Source organism: Staurois parvus, unplaced genomic scaffold (assembly GCF_062004578.1).
Source record: "Staurois parvus isolate SC_StPar_1 unplaced genomic scaffold, SC_StPar_1.0 ptg000636l, whole genome shotgun sequence".
Lineage (NCBI taxonomy): Eukaryota > Metazoa > Chordata > Amphibia > Anura > Ranidae > Staurois > Staurois parvus.
The window spans coordinates 4,220,950-4,243,182 of NW_028318432.1; the positions used below are offsets into that span (position 1 = coordinate 4,220,950).

Consider the following 22,233-nt stretch of genomic DNA (forward strand, 5'->3'; position numbering starts at 1 on the left):
AGGCTCTAACACACACACACACTTTTATATATATATATATATATATATATATATATATATATATATATATATATATATATATATATATATATATATATATGATAAGGTCATTGTAACAAGAAGGTTTTTACATGCCCTTTGAATTTAAAATATAGAAAAATGTGAACTGCAGAAGGAGACATGTTAAGTAAAAACACTGATTCTTGGATAACTGTAGAAACAAGACAAAAAAGGAGGGTTTGTTTGTGGGTTTTTTTGTTTTTATTTTTTATTTTTTGCATTATTTGTAATTATAAAAAAAATCTTAATCGCCAAGGTCCAGGAACAAATTCTAGTGAAAAGATGAAAAAAGCCATTTAAAGCTGGTATACACACAGCTGCTGAGTGTTTGTATCAGGATTGGGGGGGCTGTAAAATTTTGGGAAGTTTTCCAAAACAAGGAAAGTTGGGTCCTTGAAGCGAATGTCTCTTTATATGGAGATGGAAACTTGAAAACGAAAGTTATGACAAGGAGATGGAGTGGGCAAAGGGGCTCAAGTGGCTTGTGGCTCTGGCTGAGCACTCTGTGCCGATTTAATTGGACATTCTTACAAAAGACCTTCAGTGTAACGGGGTCACCCCAATTCAAGTCCTTCGGGAAATGTTGCGTCTCAGTATAATTCTATGGGGGCTCGGCCTTGCTCAAGATAAGGGACTGGTGCATTCAGTGTAAGGACTAGGCATTAGCAATGCATTGAAAGAAGAATGTGGATGGGATCATAAGAATATAATGTACAATATAATGTACAACTTGCGTTAGACAGATCTTAATTATTACGTTGCTTTCAACATCCATTTTTTTTAATTGTACTTCTTCGTTATTCTTTCTGTTGTTTTCTTTCCTTTTTATTGATTTGCTCCTGAAAAAGTTTTATTTTCTTTTTTTTTTTAAAGGGTGGTCAGAAATCACCTCTGAGGCCCAAAACATTTCAGCAGTGTACGTGTTCTCTCTTTGAAGTTAATACTGGAGATTGTAGAAATAGTTCCTGTTATCTGAAGGTCCTTTTCAGGATCAGGATTCTTCACAGGCATCTGGAATTAAAGAAAATGGAGAAATTTAGGATTACAATATACAATTCATGAAATGATATTCAAGTGCTAATGGTGATGGTATTGACTGTCCATGTGCAAAACAGAGCTGGTATATAAATATACCTATTTTATTTTATATATATACATATATATATATATTAGGCCAGGAACTTGGGTACTGCTCTAATGACAGACTGGACATTGCAGTCCCACAATACCCAGATTCCCTTAGCACAACAGCAGGGTGAAGTCTCTTCCAATCTGTCATTAAAAAGCCCATTTGAAGAATTTCAAGCGCATTAGCTTGGGGGAGATCCCGTGGAGGAAAATAAACATCACTCAGCTCTCTATTTACTAAGCTTTTCCAAATGCTGGCAGGAGAAATCCCCGTGCAAACACAATGGGAGACTACCTCCAAATGTATATTAAAAATCGAAGCTGAGGAGGAATTTAACTACACACTGTTATGGCAAAATAATTAGGATTAGGGCAGGGTAATAATATCAGCAGTGTATATATATATATATATATATATATATATATATATATATACACACTGCTGATATTATTACCCTGCCCTAATCCTAATATATATATACATCCGGTATATATACATCCGGTCAGTAGGGTAATATATATATTTATATATACACTGCTGATAGTCCAATTTTTTTTGTATATGCGGTCAGTAGGGTAAAATTTATTTTTTTTTATATATATATATATATAGTACCCTACTGACCGGATTACCCTAATCATGGGGTATCAGGGCAGATAGAAAAAAGATACTCACAATTAAATTGAATATGTATATGTATGTAAAATGTTTGTGTGTGCAAATGGTCACTGTTTTTTTTTAATCATTATTACTACTGGTCTCAAATGTATTTATTTACATTTTTTCTCTAAATGGTGTTGTTCTTCTTATATATGATGATACTTTTTTCGTGTTTTTGTAGTTGTGTTTGCTGTCAGTTATCATGAACAGTTGTATTTTGATATTTTCAATTAGTGAAAATAAACCCTTAATATGTGTATGTATGCAAGTCAGCGGGGATGACCTTAACCTGAAGCACATTTCCAGGTAAGTAGCCCCATATTACCGAGCTGGTCCATGTTTGGTGTGTTGCACCTTCATATACAGGCACACACACATCGCCATTCGAGGGGCCCCAGGAAATGAGATTGATGGAGGGTAGCGGGGCCCGGCTCCTCTAGGCCTAGCCAGAGACAAAAGACTGCACATAGATGATTTCTCCCATAACTGGCTCCAGTTTTCTGGAGATCATTGAGAAATATATAAAATAAGAGAGAAAGATCTGCCAACAGTGAGTTTGGAGCAGACCGGCACACACAGACAGACCGGCACACACACACAGACAGACCGACACACACAGATCGACATACACATACCGACACACATACAAGGACAAACACACACTGACACACACACAAACACTGACACACACCGACACAAACAGACAGACCGACACACACACCCATACAAACAGACAGACCGACACACACACCCATACAAACAGACAGACCGACACACACCAACACACACACAGACCGACAGCTCTTGCCCGGACACCTGCCAGTGGAAAGCTCAGTACAGGAGTTTTCCATGCATTTATCTCCATACATCCCACCCATCACCCCCTCTACGATTTCACAACATCACAATCTGAGAATAGGAGAACAAAGGGAGACTATAGAAGAGACATGGGCCGAGCAACCAAGCCATGGACAGATAAACATTGATTATACACTATATATATATATGTAAATACTTCTATACATCACACCTAGCATCCACACAGGTACACTCAATTTATATGACACTCCATTTCACAGGAGGAAATAATGTGTGTGTATGTGTAGTGTGTGTATATTTTGTGTGTGTATATTTTGTATGTGTAGTGTGTGGTGTGTATATTTTGACGTGTAATTTTGGCAAGAATACACGTGTCTAGAAACATATAGGTGTGTCACAGCAAGAAAGAAAGAAAGAAAGCAGATATATTGACAGATTGATAGATAGATAGATAGATAGATAGATAGATAGATAAGACTGTATGTAGATAGATAGATAGATAGATAGATAGATAGATAGATAGATAGATAGATAGATAGATAGATAGATAGATAGATAGATAGATAAGACTGTATGTATAGATATAGATAGATAGATAGATAGATAGATAGATAGATAGATAGATAGATAGATAGATAGATAAGACTGTATGTATAGATATAGATAGATAGATAGATAGATAGATAGATAGATAGATAGATAGATAGATAGATAGATAGATAGATTTATATAATATTTTTGTGATACACACACACATATCTACTACACATTTCTAATACACTATGACGTAGTAAGTCGATAGATAGTCAACTAGGTGATATATATATATATATATTGGAAATTATCACAAAATATACTATGAGATGGATAGGTAGACGATCAGTAGATATATAGTGTGGGTATAATACTAAGACTATATGTTGGGTTTTTCACATTTGGCAGGATTTGTGTTTTGCACATTGTGGTGTGTGTGTTACTGAGATTCATATTAAAGGGGAACAGAGCACAAGTCCCTGTGCAGTCCTGAACAAAGCCAGGCCCAGCCAGCAGCATCCATGCAGAGCCGCCCTCCTCTCCCATCATATATGACGGCCTCTTCAGTCTCGAAGTGCGGAGTGTGTCCCGGCGGCACAATGGCTCCTGTCCTCCCGGGACTGACCTTCTGTCTGGGAGCAGTGAATGGACTGTCCGGCCTCACAGACCAGCACCGAATGCCATCTCCTAGGACTGTGTGCACCCCTCTCCTCCATGTATTTACATCCATCCACAAACAGCTCATACATCACATCCCTAACATCATATTAGCGATCACAACGTCCTTATAGGCCATACAAGAGATGGTATGAAGGCCCTTCACTGATCAGTCCGCTGTGTATAAATGCTCGTATTACTCCAATGGCAGGAGGTTGCAATGGAATAGATTCACCAATCAGCATAATGCATTTCTTTGCAGTAATATGTGTAGTAAGGTACTACATGCAGTATATATATATCAGGGGCGGACTGACCATTGGGGTACTCGGGCACTGGGGGGCCCCATGAGATGTCCCTGGCCCCATGATCCCCTATTGCCTGGGGGCCCCATGAGTTGTCAGTCCGCTCCTGATATATATATATATATATATATAAGCTCCAAGGATCAGGCCCTCCTGTCCCTCTTGTATTGAACTGTATTGTTGCTGTATTGTCTCCCGTTATATTGTAAAGCGCTGAGCAAACTGTTGGCGCTATATAAATCCTGTATTATAATTATATATATATATATATATATACTGCCGTGGATCATTATATATAACAATATTTGTATTTTTAGTATACATTAGTATATGCAGCAGAATGCGTAGTAGTATAAAAATAGGAACATGTAATAGTAGACTACATTGGTAGTATAATATATGTGTGGGTGCATGTCATAGCATTATACATGTATATGTGTAACGTACAGCCATATGTACTATTCTACATTAGTATTTGTAGTAGTATAGTATTTAGGCACAGGTCACAGTATATAAGCACAGGTCACAGTATATAGGTCACAGTATATAGGCACAGGTCACATTATTCTAAAATGGTATATGTAGAAGTATAAGAAAAGATATATGTAATAGAATTCTATACTAGCAGAACATGTACTGGTATAATGTGAGTACAAGTAGTAGTAGTCATAGTAGTCGCAGTAGTAGTAGTAGTCGCAGTAGTAGTAGTAGTAGTCGCAGTAGTAGTAGTGTAATCAAGGGAACAGTCTGCACAGTGAATTGTTGTAAATCACATATACAGGTCCTGATTTTTGTTTGTTTTGTTTTTTGTTTTGTATTTTTTTAAGGACAATTGTACTCTGAACATTTGACGTAAGAAGTATAATTATTCAAACATAATAGTCTTTTGGAGAATTGAAAGTAATTACAGGCAAGTGTAAAAATGACTTATTAGGGGAAAAGACATCAGGCTGCGAATTGGTTGGTTATTTTCTGAATTACAAAATCTATCAGATTTCTCCTGATAGTCATCATACTGATTTTTTCCTCCTTTCCATGTAGTGCTGTTCATATTAATTATATTGCTTTCTCCCCTCTGGGTTACACCTCTCCTATAGTCATCACGTGACCCCTGCTGAGGGCGTTTGACAGAGGAGATTAGGGATTAAGGATACCAGGGGTTAATATAGTTATATAGTTCACCGTATAGGCAATCTTATAATGCTGCCGGCATGTATATATATATATGTATATATATATATGAGAGATGCAAGTGATAAAAATGACTCCTGTAATGCTCTTATCACTTGTTTTTCCAAATCACAAAAGGGTATTTTCCTTGCAGCCCCCCTCCCCCTCCCAATTCCTTTATCGCTGAATGATAAATTATATCTAGATAGGCAGAGGACCAGAACCTGGACAGGAATATCACGATAAAATAACAGACCCCCTAAGCAAACAAAAATATAAGTTGCATTTTTTTCAAACGTTCACATTGTACAGATGTTGTTGGCCGAGATCATCAAGACAGGATCTATCGATCCCTTTCCCTTCTTTTGCTGCGGCTTGTCCCAGAATCTCTATTTTATAATTGAGCCATTAATGACTATAAGATGTTTGGTAATTTGTATCCTACATATAAGTGGGAACAGGAAAAGCAGGGGCTCCGAGCTGGTACGTATTACCATTGATCTGGTCAGATGAACGTCTATTACAATTGTAGACAGATAATAAGTAAGAGATATTAGTATAAAAAAGTAATTAAAGACGACTTCTCAATTTTTATTGTTTTTGTTATTATTATATTATACTTATTATATTATTCAACGTATTGTGCAGCAAAGGGCTTCCTGTTTTGTTTTTTTGTTTCTGTTGAGTTTTTTTTTATTGCTAGCAAATTAGGCGCTGATGTTCTAGTAGTTCACTGAAATCAATGAATGAGAATTCTGAGAATTGTCGCTAATAATAACGCACGCTGACGCAGCGGTTTGCTCATAAGATCGTCGTTTTCTTCAGTAGGAAAAGTTCTGAGCAGAGCTACCTTCACCCAGCGTTCGGCTGGGCCATAAAACTGTACAGCTTAAAAATTCCACCAAACTTCGCCTCTTTATATCGCCATTTCATATATCCTATTTTTTTTTTCTATGCATTAAAGATGTGTTTTTCTTAAATTCTCGGCATACACAGAAGTGTGAGGGTTCACTGAAGGTTCACCATGCAGCAGGCTGTGAATGTCAGTGTAAATACCTTCGCGATTAGAACATATTCCCATAGCAAGGATCTCTATATATTGAAAAGCAGCGAAATCGGCGAAGGAAAAGCTGCATCCTGGCGTTAAAAAAAATCACAGCCACGATAAATAGAGGTTATGAGACTTCGCTTATATTTAATATGCCATGAGCATGTCACACGTTAAATACCAGCCTCATTATCCGCAATATAAATTAGATACGCTTTGTAGCAATTCCCCCAAAAAAGTTCCCACGCCTTTGTGGGCCAGCCTGCAACTTTGCATAATTGTATTTCAACTTTGTTACCATTAGCACTTTTATTTTAGCAATCCACCCAGTGCTTCCTCCATATTCCTCCCCAGACCCCTGTCTTTTATCTAAAATGGGAACTAGGTATGCCGAAATGAATGACAGCAGCATCAAAAATTAGACAATTGTGTATGAAGGGGGCTAATTAAAGGGGTCATTTTTACCCTGGCCCTTGTTTATTTTAAATGCCCAACCTGGGTACCCTTTTTATTACCCCTTTAAAATTAACTCACGGCTGTGTACAATTTTCTCTATCACTAAAATCAGCTTCTCAAATTGCGATTGTCTGTGTATTATCTTGTTTTATTTTGGGAAGGGATGGAAAACAGCCTCTGATGAACAGTGGTCCAATTCAAGAGCACTATTAGATTGTAAGCTCTCCTGAGCAGGGCCCTCCTAACCCTCCTGTATTGTAACTGTGCTGGCTTCCTTTATTGTAGGCTGCTGCCCTGACTGTGGACGTTATATATACATCCTGTGTAGTAATAATAATAATAGTAATTGTAAAACCCACAAAAGTGATAACATAACCAACCCATAATTGTATTTTAATGTGAGCAGTATTTTCTGTCCCCAATCCATTATACACACACACACACATATATTTTTTTTATTTATTTTTTTATTTTTTTGTGTTAAAAACAGTGGCCTATTTGAAGACTTGAAGACCTAATAATATAATGGGATAATACAAGAACCCACCACATTTGTAATTTGTGAGCAGTATTTCTGTGCCCTCTCCATTACACTCACACACACACTTTTTGTATTTATTTATTTTTTTTAATTTTGTGAAGAGGTGAAAAACAGTGGCCTATCTGAAAACCTAATAATACAACCCAACATGGGATATAACAAAAACTCACCCAGAATTGTATTTTAACATGAGTTGTAGTTTTTGGTCCCTCCCAAGTCTCAGCTTCTCAAATTGTGATGTATTGTAATTTAAAAAAAACATGTTATATTAGGAAAGGATCACAGCCAGTGACTGAGGCACAGTGACATAATAATACAACCCACAAACAAACAAAGGGATAATGAAACAACTAATCTAAAATTGTATTTGAACTTTCTGATGACCCCACAGGCTTCAGGATATGTATTGTAAACTGTATGTTATGTTTTTTTTACTGTTTTTATTTTGTGAATAGTAAAGGAGAGTTGGTCCTATTCCAGGCAAAATAATACAACCCACAAACAAATTGATAATAAAACAAGCTCAACAGAACTGTATTTAATTTGGCTTTATTTTATGATGACCCCGCAGGCCTCAGGATCTGTATTGTAACCTGATTTTTTATTTTTTTTTATTTTTATGTGAATGGTAAAGGAGTGGTGGTCCTATTCTAAACATAATAATACAACCCACAAATAAAGGGATAATAAAACAACCTACACAAAACTGTATTTTAACTGATTTTTATTTTCTGGTGACCCCACAGGCTTCAGGCTGATTGTAACCAGTATTTATTTTTTTTATTGTTTTTATTTTGTGAAAAGTAAAAGAGCAGTGGTCCTATTCTAGGCATAATGGTACAACCCACAAATAAATGGTTAATCAAACAACCAACCCAAAACTGTATTTTAACTAAGCTTTATTTTCTGCTGATCCCCAAGCTTAACCCTCTTAGAGTATCTTTCTGTACTACATATTTTATGAATGGTTATGGAGCAGTGAACTTCATCTAAACTTAATACAACCCACAAACAAAAGCATAATAAAAAAACTACCCAAAATTGTATTTTAACTGAGCTTTGCTTTTTTTGAGGCCTCAAGGTTCAATCTCACACTAACCTTCTGTACTTCATTTATTTTGTTATTTTATCAATGGTCAAGGATCAGTTATCTTCATCTATAATAACAGAACCCACAAACAAAAACATAATAAAAAAATCTACCTAAAGTAGTATTTTAACTGAGCTTTGTTCTTTGAGGCTCCAAGCTCTTAAAGTAACATTCTGTACTTCATATTCAAAAAATGTTTGTTTTGTTTTTTTTTTTTAAAGAAAGGTGAAGAATCAGTGATCTTCATCTATACATAATAATAGAACTCACAAACAAAAGCATAATAAAATAACCTACTCAAAATTGTCTTTAAACTGAGCTTTATTTTTTTGATGCTTCACAAGCTTCATCCTCTTGGAGTAGCTTTCTGTACTTCATTTTTTTTTTTTATCATTTTGGGGAGCGATGACCTTCCACTAGATACGATCCACAAAGAAAAATATAATAAAACGATCTACTTAAAATTGTATTGTGACTTGAGCTGTATGTTCTGATCTCTCCTCCCAAGCCTCCTAGGCGTTGTTGTTTGGTCAGAGTGAAAAGGGAATACTTTGAGTTTATTTTGAGAAGTTTATATCTCTTTTTTTAGGGGAAGAAAACTCCCTTAGAAGGTCGGAAAACTGCGAAGGAAACCGGGGAATATTAGAAAACAATTATGGGTGACCCTAAATAAGGTGAAGGATGAGGGTTCACGTGTAGGCTTTCCCAAATAAACCAAGCAGGGAACTCTTTGGGGAAAATCATACACTGCTTGATGGAAACATCCTGTTTTGAGGGAAGTGACTCCCTCTTGGTCTCCCTGCATCGCCTGCATGTGCGTTAATCAAAGTGGAAGGGAAGGGAAAAGCCTGGGGGTTAACCCCTTCTCTGCCAGGCCGTCACTTAAGCATTGGAAGGGAGATTATATTACCTTTCTTTTAAAAACATTAAAAAAGAAGAATCACTTGCATGGCACAAAATAGCCAAGACAAAAAAATAAAATAATAAATAAAGGGCACATAAAGTGGAAGGGAAAGCCAGGGGTTAACCCCTTCTCTGCCAGTCCATCACTTAGGAATGGAGGGTAGCTTATTTTATCTCTCTTTTAACAACATCAAAGAAGAAGAGTCAGTTGCATGGCACAACATGAGGTAAGTAGCCAACACAAATATTATAAAATAACATAAGGGCACATAAAGTGAAAAGGAAGGGAACGCTAGAGGTTAACCCCTTCTCTCCCATTCCATCACTTGGTATTGGGGAAGGGATTATTTTATCTCACTTTTAACAATACAAAAAAGAATCAGTTGCATGGCACACAATAGCATAAGTAGCCAACACACACACAATATCATATAATAAACTAAAATAAATCAGGGCATATATAGTGAAAGGGTAGGGAAAGTCAGGGGCTAACCCCTTCTCCGCCAGTCCATAACTTATGAGTGGGGGCCTTTTTTTATCTCACTACCAACAACATAAAAAAGAAGAATCAGCTACATGGCACACAATAGCATAAGTAGCCAACACAAACACAACAATATCATATAATAAACTAAAATAAATCAGGGCACATATTGTGAAAGGGTAGGGAAAGTCAGGGGTTAACCCCTTCTCCGCCAGTCCATAACTTATGAGTGGGGGCCTTTTTTTATCTCACTACCAACAACATAAAAAAGAAGAATCGGCTACATGGCACACAATAGCATAAGTAGCCAACACACACACACAACAATATCATATAATAAACTAAAATAAATCAGGGCACATATTGTGAAAGGGTAGGGAAAGTCAGGGGTTAACCCCTTCTCCGCCAGTCCATAACTTATGAGTGGGGGCCTTTTTTTATCTCACTACCAACAACATAAAAAAGAAGAATCAGCTACATGGCACACAATAGCATAAGTAGCCAACACACACACACAACAATATCATATAATAAACTAAAATAAATCAGGGCACATATTGTGAAAGGGTAGGGAAAGTCAGGGGTTAACCCCTTCTCTGCCAGTCCATAACTTATGAGTGGGGGCCTTTTTTATCTCACTATTAACAACATAAAAAAGAAGAATCTGCTACATGGCACACAATAGCATACGTAGCCAACACACACACAATATCATATAATAAACTAAAATAAATCAGGGCACATATTGTGAAAGGGTAGGGAAAGTCAGGGGTTAACCCCTACTCTGCCAGTTCATAACTTATGAGTGGGGGGCTTATTTTATCTCACACTTAACAACATAAAAAACAACAATCAGCTACATGGCACACAATAGCATAAGTAGCCAACACACACACAAAATTATATAAAATAAAATAAATCATGGCACATTAAAGGAAAAGGAAGGGAAAGCTACAGTTTGACCCTTTCTCTGCCAGTCTATCACTTATGATTGGAGGAGGGCTTTTTTGATCTCTATTTTAACAACATAAAAAAGTTGCATGGCACAAAATGGCATATGCAGCCAGCACACAAAAATTATTATGCAACATAAAATATAATAAAATAAATCAGGGCACATAAAGTGAAAGGGGAGGGAAAGTCAGGGGCTAACCCCTTCTCTGCCAGTCCATCACTTAGGATTGTGGGGTTTATTTTATGTCACTTTTAACAATATAAAAAATAATCATCTACATGGCACACAATAGCATAAGTAGCCAACATAAAATAAAATAATTTAATATAAAATAAAGTAAATCAGGGCAAATAAAATGGAAGAGAGGGGAAGGTGGGGGGGGGGGGAGGGGGGCATGGGGTTAAAGTTTGCTGGATTCCTTCATCTTATTCCACCTTCAGCTATTGACTAGCAAACTCCGTTTTCAGACGGCGGATCTGTCCTTATCAGTCTGCTCCTGGGCTATCTCTCTTTATTATTTGATCGATCCATAGTCAACATCGCTTCGAATTTTGATGCCTTGAGAGAAGCGCTGGGGGAGGGGCGCCCGTGTGGACAATGGATGGTTAATAGTTAACACTGCTTCTTAAAAAGCGCGTACTTTGAACTCCAGAATCTCTCTAATCGCCTTCATTCAAGGAGATATTCTTGTAGGTTCCAGCAAGATACAAATGTTGAAGTTGATTGGCAAAAGAAGTTTAAGAATATTCACTGGAAAGAGAAAATGTGTGAATATTCATTGCATTTTTCCAATCGTGCAAAAAAAAAAATCTTGATCACAGATCATGTCACCTGATTGGATAATCGTAGTGAACATTCACACACTTTTTTTGGAGTGAAGGTTCTCAGCTCCTTTAGTAAAACAGAGTGGATGTATGATGTTGGTTGTAATAGGTTGTCAGTGGCCCAGCAAGCGCTGGGAGGCCTGACAATTCCTGCTCTAAATTCCTCCATTCTAATTAAGACTTCTTTGTTATGATTGAGGAGGAGTGATAATGTCGTGTTTTCACTACTTTATTATGTTCATAATTATACAAAGTTGCCAAGTCCCCACTGTGACTCCTGTTTATGATTAGAATTATATTTTACTAGCCCTGCTGTATGTAAACATAGCAATGGCTGTGGCTTTTTTTTTCTTCCTTTAATGATGTGTTTGAACTTTTATGACATGGGGATATTTTTGGGCGATGGTGATGGATGGAACTGAGAACTATCTCCCGACTGGCTGACAATCAGGCTTTTGTTCCCTGCCTCTTGGTCAGGATTCGCACCCTTTCACACTGACAGCAATCAGTTGAGACCCTCCTGCTGCTGAGGAACTACAAAACCCAACAGTGCCATGGCACTCTGCAGTGCATGCTGGGAACATGCTGTGGCTACATCATTTGCCATTGGCTTCACTATCTGTCCTCCTGTATGGCCTCTGAAGTTGATCTGTGGACTTGTTGCCTATATAAACCATTCGGGGGAGGGGGTGCTATGGGCGATATACGCAATTTTGCTCCAATTTTCAGCAAACAGTCCTTATGAAACACAAAAACAAATATTGGTTTGACGCATCTGTCCTAGTGTGGTTTCAGGTGCAGAGTTTTGCGCAGCAGTCATTTTCAGCAGCAAGTTGTAGTCTACCAGCGCTTCGTGTGAATGGCATGAGGGACAAAGGGAGGCTGTATGTTTATTCTTCTCAAGGCACTGAACATTTTAATTTCCAGGAGAGAGCATCCCACTCAGGAGAGGCAGCAAAGCTCATCAGTTCACACATATGTAATCCTATTTTTTTAAAAGCATTTTACAGTGGTCATTTAATGGCCTCCTGATTACTGCAAGGGACCACGGTGGACTCTAAAGCTATTCAGGGCCAACAATGGGGATTTTCTCAACAATTAACAGGGAACAACATCATAAAGCCATTTACAAAGCCAGGCCTATTTATTAGAAATTAGGTGCTCTTTAAGACACCAGTGAGTAATTTCACACAACTTTACAGCCTTGCAGTGGACATACATAAACAAGCTTTGCTGCTTTTTATAACAACCCCCCCCCCCTTTCCCTGAGCCTTCCATGACCTCTCTACTGTAAATGGTGCAATATGAAAAGCATAACTCTTTCCATGTATATATGTATGTGCATTCATTATTATTGCGCTTTATTCGCTACAGTGAAAATGACATAGACACCCTCCATATGTCACAGATTAGGACGAGAGCCCTGAATTACCAGGGAGTCCGTTTTACACCGACCTTTGTTCACTTCAAAAATAAAACCAGGGACAATTTTTTTTAATTCCCTCAACCTGACTGGTGCACTAAGTTCCTTATAAAAATTACTTTTCTTTGGCCAGTATGAGTGTATGTGTGTCCATTATTCGGCATTCAGTCTGCTTAAGTCCTGGCTACACTACAGACACTAAGGTTACTTCTCTCTCTCTCTCTCTCTCTCTCTCTCTCTCTCTCTCTCTCTCTCTCTCTCTCTCTCTATCCATTCTATCTATCTATCTATCTATCTATCTATCTATCTATCTCTCTTTATCCATTCTATCTATCTATCTATCTATCTATCTATCTATCTATCTCTCTCTCTTTATCCATTCTATCTATCTATCTATCTATCTATCTATCTATCTATCTATCTATCATGAATTACTATATTACACACATTATATATACATAATGGGTTGATTTACTAAAACTGAAGAATCCAAAACCTGGTGCAGCTCTGCATAGTGTGATGGAAAAATAGAGCATATTTTTTTCTTGCATTTGATTGGGTGTATAAAGTGAGCACAATTTTAACTTATTTTACTCCTTTTGTAAATCAACTTTCCACTGTCTCCATATGGGGGTTATTTAATAAAACTAGAGAGTACAAAAATCTGGTGCAGCTCTGCATAGAAACCAATCAGCTTCCATGTTTTATTGACAAAGCTTAATTGAACAAGCTGAAGTTAAAAGCTAATTGGCTGCCATGCACAGCTGCACCAGATTTTTTGCACTTTCCAGTTTTAGTAAATCAACCCCATAGTATCTGAATAGAGAACGTGTTGTTGCCCAGCTGTTAAAAATACTATACTTATTGTTTTGATTTTTGTTTAATAAACTGTGGAATCCTGAACAAACACATAAGCCTGTAGGTAAATAGTATATACTACTTAGTCAAAGGCTTTTGCTATAAGTGTGACATTTAAATTCACAAGGTGCTGCAGATCTTTATATATAAAATAAACAATATACTCTACATATATAAATATGTGTAGTTGTCTTATAATTCTCTCTCTCTCTCTATTTATATATAGAGAGACTGTTTGGGGCTTGATTACAAAGAATAGAGCAAAAAGACTTGATAGGCTTGCAGCATTTGCCTATAGCAATCAATCAAGCTTTATCTATCACATCAGAAAGCAATATGATGAGATGACTTTGTGGTTACCAGTGTTTCAGCCATCTTTGCTGCAGTTTTTATATATCAGCATCTAGCTGTCTGAAGTCGACATTGGGTCGTTGGGCTAAATGTAAAGACTAAGTAAATCAAACAAAATCATCTATGGCAGCGACTCTTTACAGATTGGTATTAAATAGTCAATGCTGTTAGCTGTCCTTTGCTTACAGCCTAATATCTTGATCATATAAAAGTTCATAGCCGATAGACTGGAATATAATAAGAGAGGAATTAGTCGTTGTAGAGGTAAGCAGTGTTGGTGATGGGCATGATGAGAGTAACCATGTTTGTAATGAAACAGGCGGTGTGTATACAGCTTGTCATACTCTTCCTCTATCGGCCCTCTACATCTAATCATAAGCAGGCTGCAGAATGCAGAGGGAAGAAAAGGAGGTATGTGATGGACAGGATATTAGACCTTATCAGAGAGGATACATAGGAGAGCAGCCTGCATTCCAGGGCCAGGCCTGGGTTGTTTTCCTTTGTATGGCTGAAGCTGCTGCTGGGGAAGGGGAGATGGAACAAGCAATAGATATCTGCCCTGCAGCGGACACACCAGTCTGTCAGTCCCCCAACCCCTATTGTGAGGCTCCATGCAAAACATCTCAGGCCTTTTAAAGCTGGTGAGTCTGAAAGGGAAAGAGACAGAGAGGCCTAGTCTTAGGAAAATCATTCTATGTGGGCTAGTGGCAATTTCAGTGCTCTGGACACCTACACACGTCCACAGATCACCCACAAGTACCCACCAGGATTGCGCTGCTGTATTTTATATATAGAAATCACATTTTCTGCTGTTGTAAAACATGTTAATCTTGCTAATTTTCTCCTAACAATTCAGAGGTTTGTGTTTTGACTCCCTCAATTTTAGACTCCCTGACAGATGGTAAACTACAGGTCCCAGCCAGCCCTTGGGGAACAGCACAAACTCAGCTACACAATGCTCAGGTGTGTACACCATCATGGGGGTGTGCCTTCACCTCAATTCCCCTGTCATCTGTCTACAATTCACAGGTAACAATCTAGAAGAAGGTGCATGGCAAAGGCAGCCCTAAAGTCTGTTTTATTTGTTAATAGCACACTACAGAAGTGCTACTACAGAAGTGCAGAACTAGACTGAACACAAATCCTCCTGCTTGCCAAATACCTGCAATAATGTATATTGTTACACTTTTTGTTGCAATTTAATATTCAACCAAATATATATAATATCACCACTGGTGCAAAAAAGCATTGATATAAGGCTTAGATGAAGAAGGCTTACACTGTATCATATTCAATGTACAATTCATACTGACATGGAGAAAGGAGGGTATATATATATATATATATATATATATACATTTATATGTGTGTTGTCTATGTATTTATATAACTATACACACATAACTACTATGTAATGTATAGTAGTTTGTGATGAAAGCTTAAATTAATATCTATCTATTTGAATGTACGTATGTGTATATTTTAAAAACAACCAAGCTTGACCACTGTCTAAGCACACATTTTATATATATATATATATATATATATATATATATATATATACATACAGAGGCTGCCACACAACATGAGACCCTGGTATAGCAATATATTTATCTATATGTCAATCAATCTGTGTTTATGGTTTATATATATATATATATATATATATATATATATATATATATATATATATATACACCCAAACATATAAACACATAGATTGATTGATGGAGATATGGTTAGATATATTGCTGTACCAGGATTTGGTGTTGTGTGGCAGCCTCTGCCTGCCCATAGCTATCATCTCATTCTCTGTACCCTATGCATTTGATAAAAACCAACAATATAGGTAAATAATAAACTATATAATTTATGTACGGCTTTGGAGTTTTGATTTCTCTATAACTACTAAAGAGTGATACACTTACAAAGACCAGTTTCTTTCTATCTCTCTCCCTCTTTTTCTTTCTTCCTTTTTATCTCTCTCCTTATCATGCATAAATAAATGAATTTGCATGTTTGTAAAGTGTTATTTCCGAATGTATAAATACTTTAGGCTATATGCATGAATTCATGCTGACAAAGCAGTCCTTCCCCTCGATGTAGGTGAATAGAAAGCTGTGCGAGGACTCCATATAGCGAGGAATGCACACACGAGGCCTGCTCATTGCTATGCATTCAGAAACTGAAACCACAGGCCAGTGCTGTGCCTGGGCCAAAACTCATATCCCCAAGTTTATTAATGGTGAGAGTGTCTTTCAGTCCCCATGTCTTCCCTGTGCACTGCCACCATTCCTGTGTTGTCAGCCTTTTGCACAAGTTTGGGATTGATTAGTCTGCTTGCCTGGCCATGCCTTCTTTTAATAATCTCTGAGCTACATGTGCATACATAAACACTGGGCCATGGGCACTGCTGACCTGAAGCTTCTTCCAAATATGTTACAACACAGGTTTAAGCACTGGCTGATGGTCTACAATAATGTGTATAAAAATACCCCTGGCCTCTACATATTGTATTGTCATTCATTATTATTGATACTTTGAACCCAAGATTTAGCACCCTTACGGCTGACTTCTATTTCTCTGGAAGAGCTCAGCAAACTTCTGGCTACACCTTATTTTGAGGAATTGTAGACACGTGGTCACTGTAAACTGACACCAGTTCATGTCTGAATATTCCCAGACAAAGAAACCTACACGGTCAAAGAGGTGTATTAGGACCTTCAAATAGAGCTTGCTAGGCCATGTAGCCCCAAAAAAGTTAAACTCGCCATATTGATCAGTGTATCATGATATAGATTCCTAATCAGACAATGCAACTCAATACCAGCAGACAGGCTGACCTCTCATGTAGCCAGACACATGGTTTTCATTAGGAAATACCTTGTATGTTACCATTTTATTTATAAGCCACAAGCATTTAAAGGGACCTTGACAATTGTGCAATGTTTATTTTGATTCTTTTTTTTTTTTTGTAATTCCACTGAGAAATTAGCCTGCATAAAAACACCGCTCCAGAATTGTATACCAACACAGTTTAATACAAAATGATTACATCTCCCTTCTTCAGGTATTAGAAAGTCGACTCCACCCCCCTCCCCCCTGCAAAAAAAAAAATGCCAGACAAAAACATTTTTTTCCCCTGTTAGCAATCAATGCTGCAATAATTCAGGGTTACTGAATCGTGTTTTTTTTTAAGAAAACAGTGTTTTTTTTTCTCTTTTTAATTTAAAAAAAGAAGGTGAAACATGCTTTTCAACAGTGCAAATTTCCATCGCTTTTTTTGATTTACTGCTGTCAACACAACATTACACAAGAAAAAAAAAAAGTACACAGTGACTGCTCCCTACAGTATTTACCTAGTTCAGTATTATAAGTGCAAAAGGCAGAGAGCCGTCTCTGATTGTCATGTGCAGTAATGCTCCTGTTTTTACTCAGGTTTGTGGTGACCATTCAAGTTTAGAGCTACAATGTATAATGCTGCGTATCACAACGTTAATGGCTGGGGTTTTCTAGCAAAAGAAAAAAAAAACAACAACAAAGACATAATAATAATTAAAAAAAAAATCAATCACAATATCAACACAAACACTCGCTCTGTCACATTTACAGCTGTGTCTATCCCTTCATCTGCACAGTCTTAATATATATATATTTTTCCTTTTCTTTCAAAGCCACATATATTTTATTTTTTGCAGTTTTTTTTTTTTTGAGTGGACTTCTCTCAGGCCAAGTCACAAGATTATTTTACTATAGTGACAGGGAACAGAGAGACCTTTGGATACAATACGTGGAATTCAGCTACTCAAGTCTTAAACTTTGCAGCTAAAATAAAAATAAAATAAAAAGACAGCGTTTAACAAAATACAAAAGACAGTATTTATTTCACCAGTTGATGAGGCAGCTTATTTTCCCAAGGCCTAGACTCAGGCCTTAAAGATGTTCCAGTCCAGAAAACGTGAGATAAGTGCAACTGCTATTGGATTAAAAAAATCGAATTATATAAAAAAAACTGCCACAATATAATTAAGGGATGTCCTCCACTGTGCAACCAATTAAAACAGTTAGATTGCGACAAAATCTAGTGCAGAAAATGCAATGGCTCATATTTCTGGTACTCTGAAGGCTTATTTACTATGGAAGTCATTTTAACCCCAGCATGGGTTAACTTGAAATATCCAATCAAATTCACGTTACTATTTTATTTATATATTTTAATTTCCCAGAATTTAACAGGATATTTAAAGCCAACACAACACAGGGTGAAAATAGTTCCTGTAGTAAATCAAATCTTCTTTTATTATTGTGGAGACACTTTTTTTTTTTTTTACAGTTGTGTGTTGTAGATAGATTGAGGTACCGGCTGTTTTCTAAGACTGAAAAAAGATGTACAAAAAGTGAATTATAATAAACACCTTCCATTCAAGACCAGGGGTTCATTTGTGTATCTAAGCACTGAGTAGTCTGAGGAATGTAGCCAGAAAAAAAAATCCATATTGCAAGCGAAAACAAAATCATTCAATTTCCTTCTCCACGAGATGTCAAGTCAAATAATTCCAACAACAACAAAAAATAATAATTATTAATAATAATAGATATAAAAAAAAAACAGGCTGATACAACCATTTGTTTAAAAAATAAATTCCCCCACAGAATTAAAAAAAAAAGTGTTATGATTGAAATGTCCTGAATTTGTGACTAGGAGGAAGAGGTATAGCAGTTCCACCCAAATGCCATTTCCAGATAGGATGGGCCTTGTGGGGTGGGAAGCAGTCCTTTGTGCTTTTTAAGGAGTAGGCAGGGACTAGATCTCCGTCTTTGCCAATAATCAATGATGGTGGACTGGGGAAATTTGCCATGAAATTAAAAGGTCTCTTAACTGTAGATGCTACATTGTTGGCTAACCTTTTGCGTCTATTGGTCACTGTGAAAGCATCCAGTGTCCCTTCATAAAAAGCACTTTTACCTGGGGGTCGTGGGCTCCTGGCTGATTTCAGATTTGGCTTGCTGGTGGCTGGAGGTGGTGACTGCAAAGCGGCTCTTTTCCCTAGCACCAGTGTCCTGTAATTTTTCCTGACCTTAGCACCATATTTGTAATCTCCGTCCTCAGGCTTCTTGGCTGTGCCTAAAGTGCATGGAGGGGCCTGACTGGGAGTCAGCAGATTCTGCGAAGTGGTTTGGGGGTCGTCATCAGTGCACTCGGCTTCAAGCAAAGCCCCCTGCCCTCTAAGCTCGCCCCCGTCGCTGTCATCCTCATCCTTGGTGACATTGCACTGGTAATGGAGCCCCGGCTGGGCGGCCAGCTCGTACTCCTCGCTGCTCTCCTCTGTTTTAATCCTGACGTTGTGCGGGAAGGGGGGATCAGTGCAGGGGTCCCCCTTGTCCAGGGGCTGCGCAGAGTCTGCAGGGGGGTCCGCCGGCGTTGGCGCCCCGGCGCAGGCTTCTGCGCCCTCCGCGGAGAAGCTGGGGGGGCTCTTTTGCAGAGACTGGCTGGGGGGCGGCTGAAGGCATGGCTTGGCCTCCTTGTGTACTCCTCTTTGTTGTGGTGGCAATGCATTGTTTTTCTTTGGGCTGGGAGCAGAGCCCCCCTCTGGAAAGCAGGCCGGCTCAGTCCCTGTTGCAGGAGAAGAGGAGAATCCAGGGGATGGGGATGTGGGGGCAGGGAGGGAGTCTGCAGGGCAGGTCCCCGGGGTCCTGCTTCCCCAGCCCTGCTGGCTCCAGTCTTGGCTTTCAGTTTTGATGTCACAGTGAGGAGCAGCAGCAGCTGTGGGGCTGGGGGACCTGGGCTCAGGGCAAGGGGGCTGCTGGGGGGGCTTGCTGGAGAAATGGGTCCTGCGGAAACGAATGCTCTCCACCGACACCTGGCTGGACACCGAGCTGCTGTCCGACTCAGAGGAGCTCTCCTCGTCTGAGCTGACCTCAGTGGAGTCAGACAGGCTGCCCTCTTCCTCCTCCTCCTCCTCCTCTTCTTCCTCCTCCTCGTCCGAGGAGTTGTTGCTGCTGCTGGACAGGCTGGAGCCGAAGTCGGAATCGTTGGCCGAGCTGGACTCGGAGTCGCTGGTGTAGCCGTCCTGTAGGGCGGCCAGGTGCTGCGGGCAGAAGCCGTTGACCAGGTGGACTCTCTCCAGGCACACCGGGGCTCCTTTGGATCTGTAGGGCTTGGGGATGAAGAAGAGCTCGCCCTGGAACGGATCCTTGCCCACAGAAGTCCTTTTCCTCTTGTACCTGTAAGTGAAGCCTCCTAGCTTGGTGTGGGCAATGGCCGGCTGGTGGTGGTGGTGGTGATGGTGGTGGTGGTAGTAGTAGGCAGGGTGCTTGCTGCACAGCACCCCCCTGAGATAAGGCAGGCTACTGGGGTAGGCTCCCACACAGTCCCCGGGGATCTGGGCAGTTTCATAGTCTAGGGGGCTTTTGCAAGGCGACCTGGGCAGCCCCGGGTAGCCGCGGCCAGTGTATTGACTTAAAAAGTGAGGTAGGTCGGCCGCCGGTAGCAAGTCCCGGGCAGCGAAAGCTTTTCTCTTCATTGGCTGGCCGGTCTCATTCAAGCCCAGCCAAACTTTGTTCTCCTTCCAAAATCCAGAGAAGGGGTCGGGAGATGGGGGCTCCCCAGGCAGCTCCTTTGTTGGCAGGGCTCTGCTCCTCCTTTTGGTCTTCAGGACCCTCTCAGTCTTGCAGGAGGTGTAGAGGGCTTCCACGTCCTCCCTGGAGATCAGAGTGCACTTGGCCGCATGGAAGGCGATGGAGTTGATGGCTTTCAGCTTCCTGAGCTCCTCCAGGTCGCAGTGGTGCTTCTTCACCTTCAAATGGTCCATGCGCTTGTGCACTGTGGTCCTAGGGATGTTCTTCAGGAGATCAGTGAAGACCTGGGACAGGGCGAACATCTGCTTGCCTTTGATGACCAGGTAGCCCAACCTGACTCCATCTACTACTTCATACCCAGATTCCAGGTCTTCCATGGCTTGGGTCATAGCATCCCCAACAACAAAAATCCTACACGTAGATTGCAAAAGAAAATCCAGAAGGATGGGGTGGGTGGGGGGAGATGAGACTTGTAGTCTCAAGGCATCCTGCTAGAAAAAAAAAATATAACAAAAGGCTATTATTGCTCCTTAAACTCTGTAGTCACCCCTGTCTCTCTATGTTCGTGTAGATCCAAGAATAGGCAATGCATACTGATCTTAAAGCCACAGAAGGAGCTTCTCCAGTGTGTTCAGGGTGGGGAGAAAAAAAAACTAGATCTCTATTGTTCAAGGCGATGCCCAGTACCTGGGTCCCTTTAAAGCCCCCGGTTCCATGGGTTCAGGGGCCCCCGCGAATAAAGGAATGTTCTCCAGGCACCAGGCTGCACTTCCCGCCGCTGCTTTAGCTCCAAATAAAATGACACAGTATAGTGAGTCCGTCCGGAGACACCTTCATCAATTAATTCCCCTAAAGCCAACGCTGATTGGACACTCCTGACAGGTGATGCAATAAAAATTGATATTCCACCCCTTCTCCCCCCCCCCCTCCAAAAAAATCTCCGGCTAATTAGCATACTCTTATAATGCCACCTCCCCTCCTAAAGTAAATAACGTATTTTAGCGTTTTGCTATATAAATCTTTGCAAGCTGTGTGCACCGGCATTGCCTATTATTTCAGTTTTCCCCTCCTGCTATCCATCCATCTATCTATATATATTAGAGAGAGAGACAAAGGGACAATATATTTAATATAACCCAAAGTTGCCAAATCAGAGGACTTACCCCTTTGCAGTGGTTGATTTTCCCCTCTCCAGGAATAGGTGCAGCTCAGAAGCGGCGCTCGGCAGCATTTGCGGAGAGTTCTCTGCAGGGTCTGTCGCCTTTAGAAGCTCCAGAAAAAGACGGAGGCATACATATACACATTTTCGAAAATGAAACGAGAAAAAAAAAGAAACTTCAACGCCCCCCCTTGCCTTGGTCTGCTAGCCGCGGCGCTGCTGCAGGCG

At 39.5% G+C, this 22,233-nt stretch overlaps 1 protein-coding gene across 3 annotated transcripts; it reads right to left on the reverse strand.

The window, feature by feature from the left end:
- Nucleotides 1-238: 238 nt before the first annotated feature.
- SKIDA1 (SKI/DACH domain containing 1) lies at nucleotides 239-21,527 on the reverse strand. Of its 3 annotated transcripts, none has more exons than XM_089693740.1 (2): nucleotides 19,234-21,527; nucleotides 239-1,071 (listed from the first exon to the last, which is right to left on the reverse strand). In XM_089693740.1, exons 1-2 carry the CDS (start codon nucleotides 21,233-21,235, stop codon nucleotides 1,052-1,054), a joined length of 2,022 nt encoding a protein of 673 aa, XP_089549866.1. In that variant the 5' UTR covers nucleotides 21,236-21,527; the 3' UTR covers nucleotides 239-1,051. The 3 variants fall into 3 exon arrangements, with proteins under 3 accessions (XP_089549866.1, XP_089549867.1, XP_089549865.1); XM_089693741.1 differs by lacking the exon at nucleotides 239-1,071 and adding an exon at nucleotides 17,199-17,779; XM_089693739.1 differs by lacking the exon at nucleotides 239-1,071 and having other exon boundaries at nucleotides 17,199-21,527.
- Nucleotides 21,528-22,233: the final 706 nt, after the last annotated feature.

What these genes read in the sequence shown, in the direction of transcription:
- SKIDA1 (XM_089693739.1), bottom strand. Translation starts at nt 21,235, where the DNA reads ATGACCCAAGCCATGGAAGACCTGGAATCTGGGTATGAAGTAGTAGAT.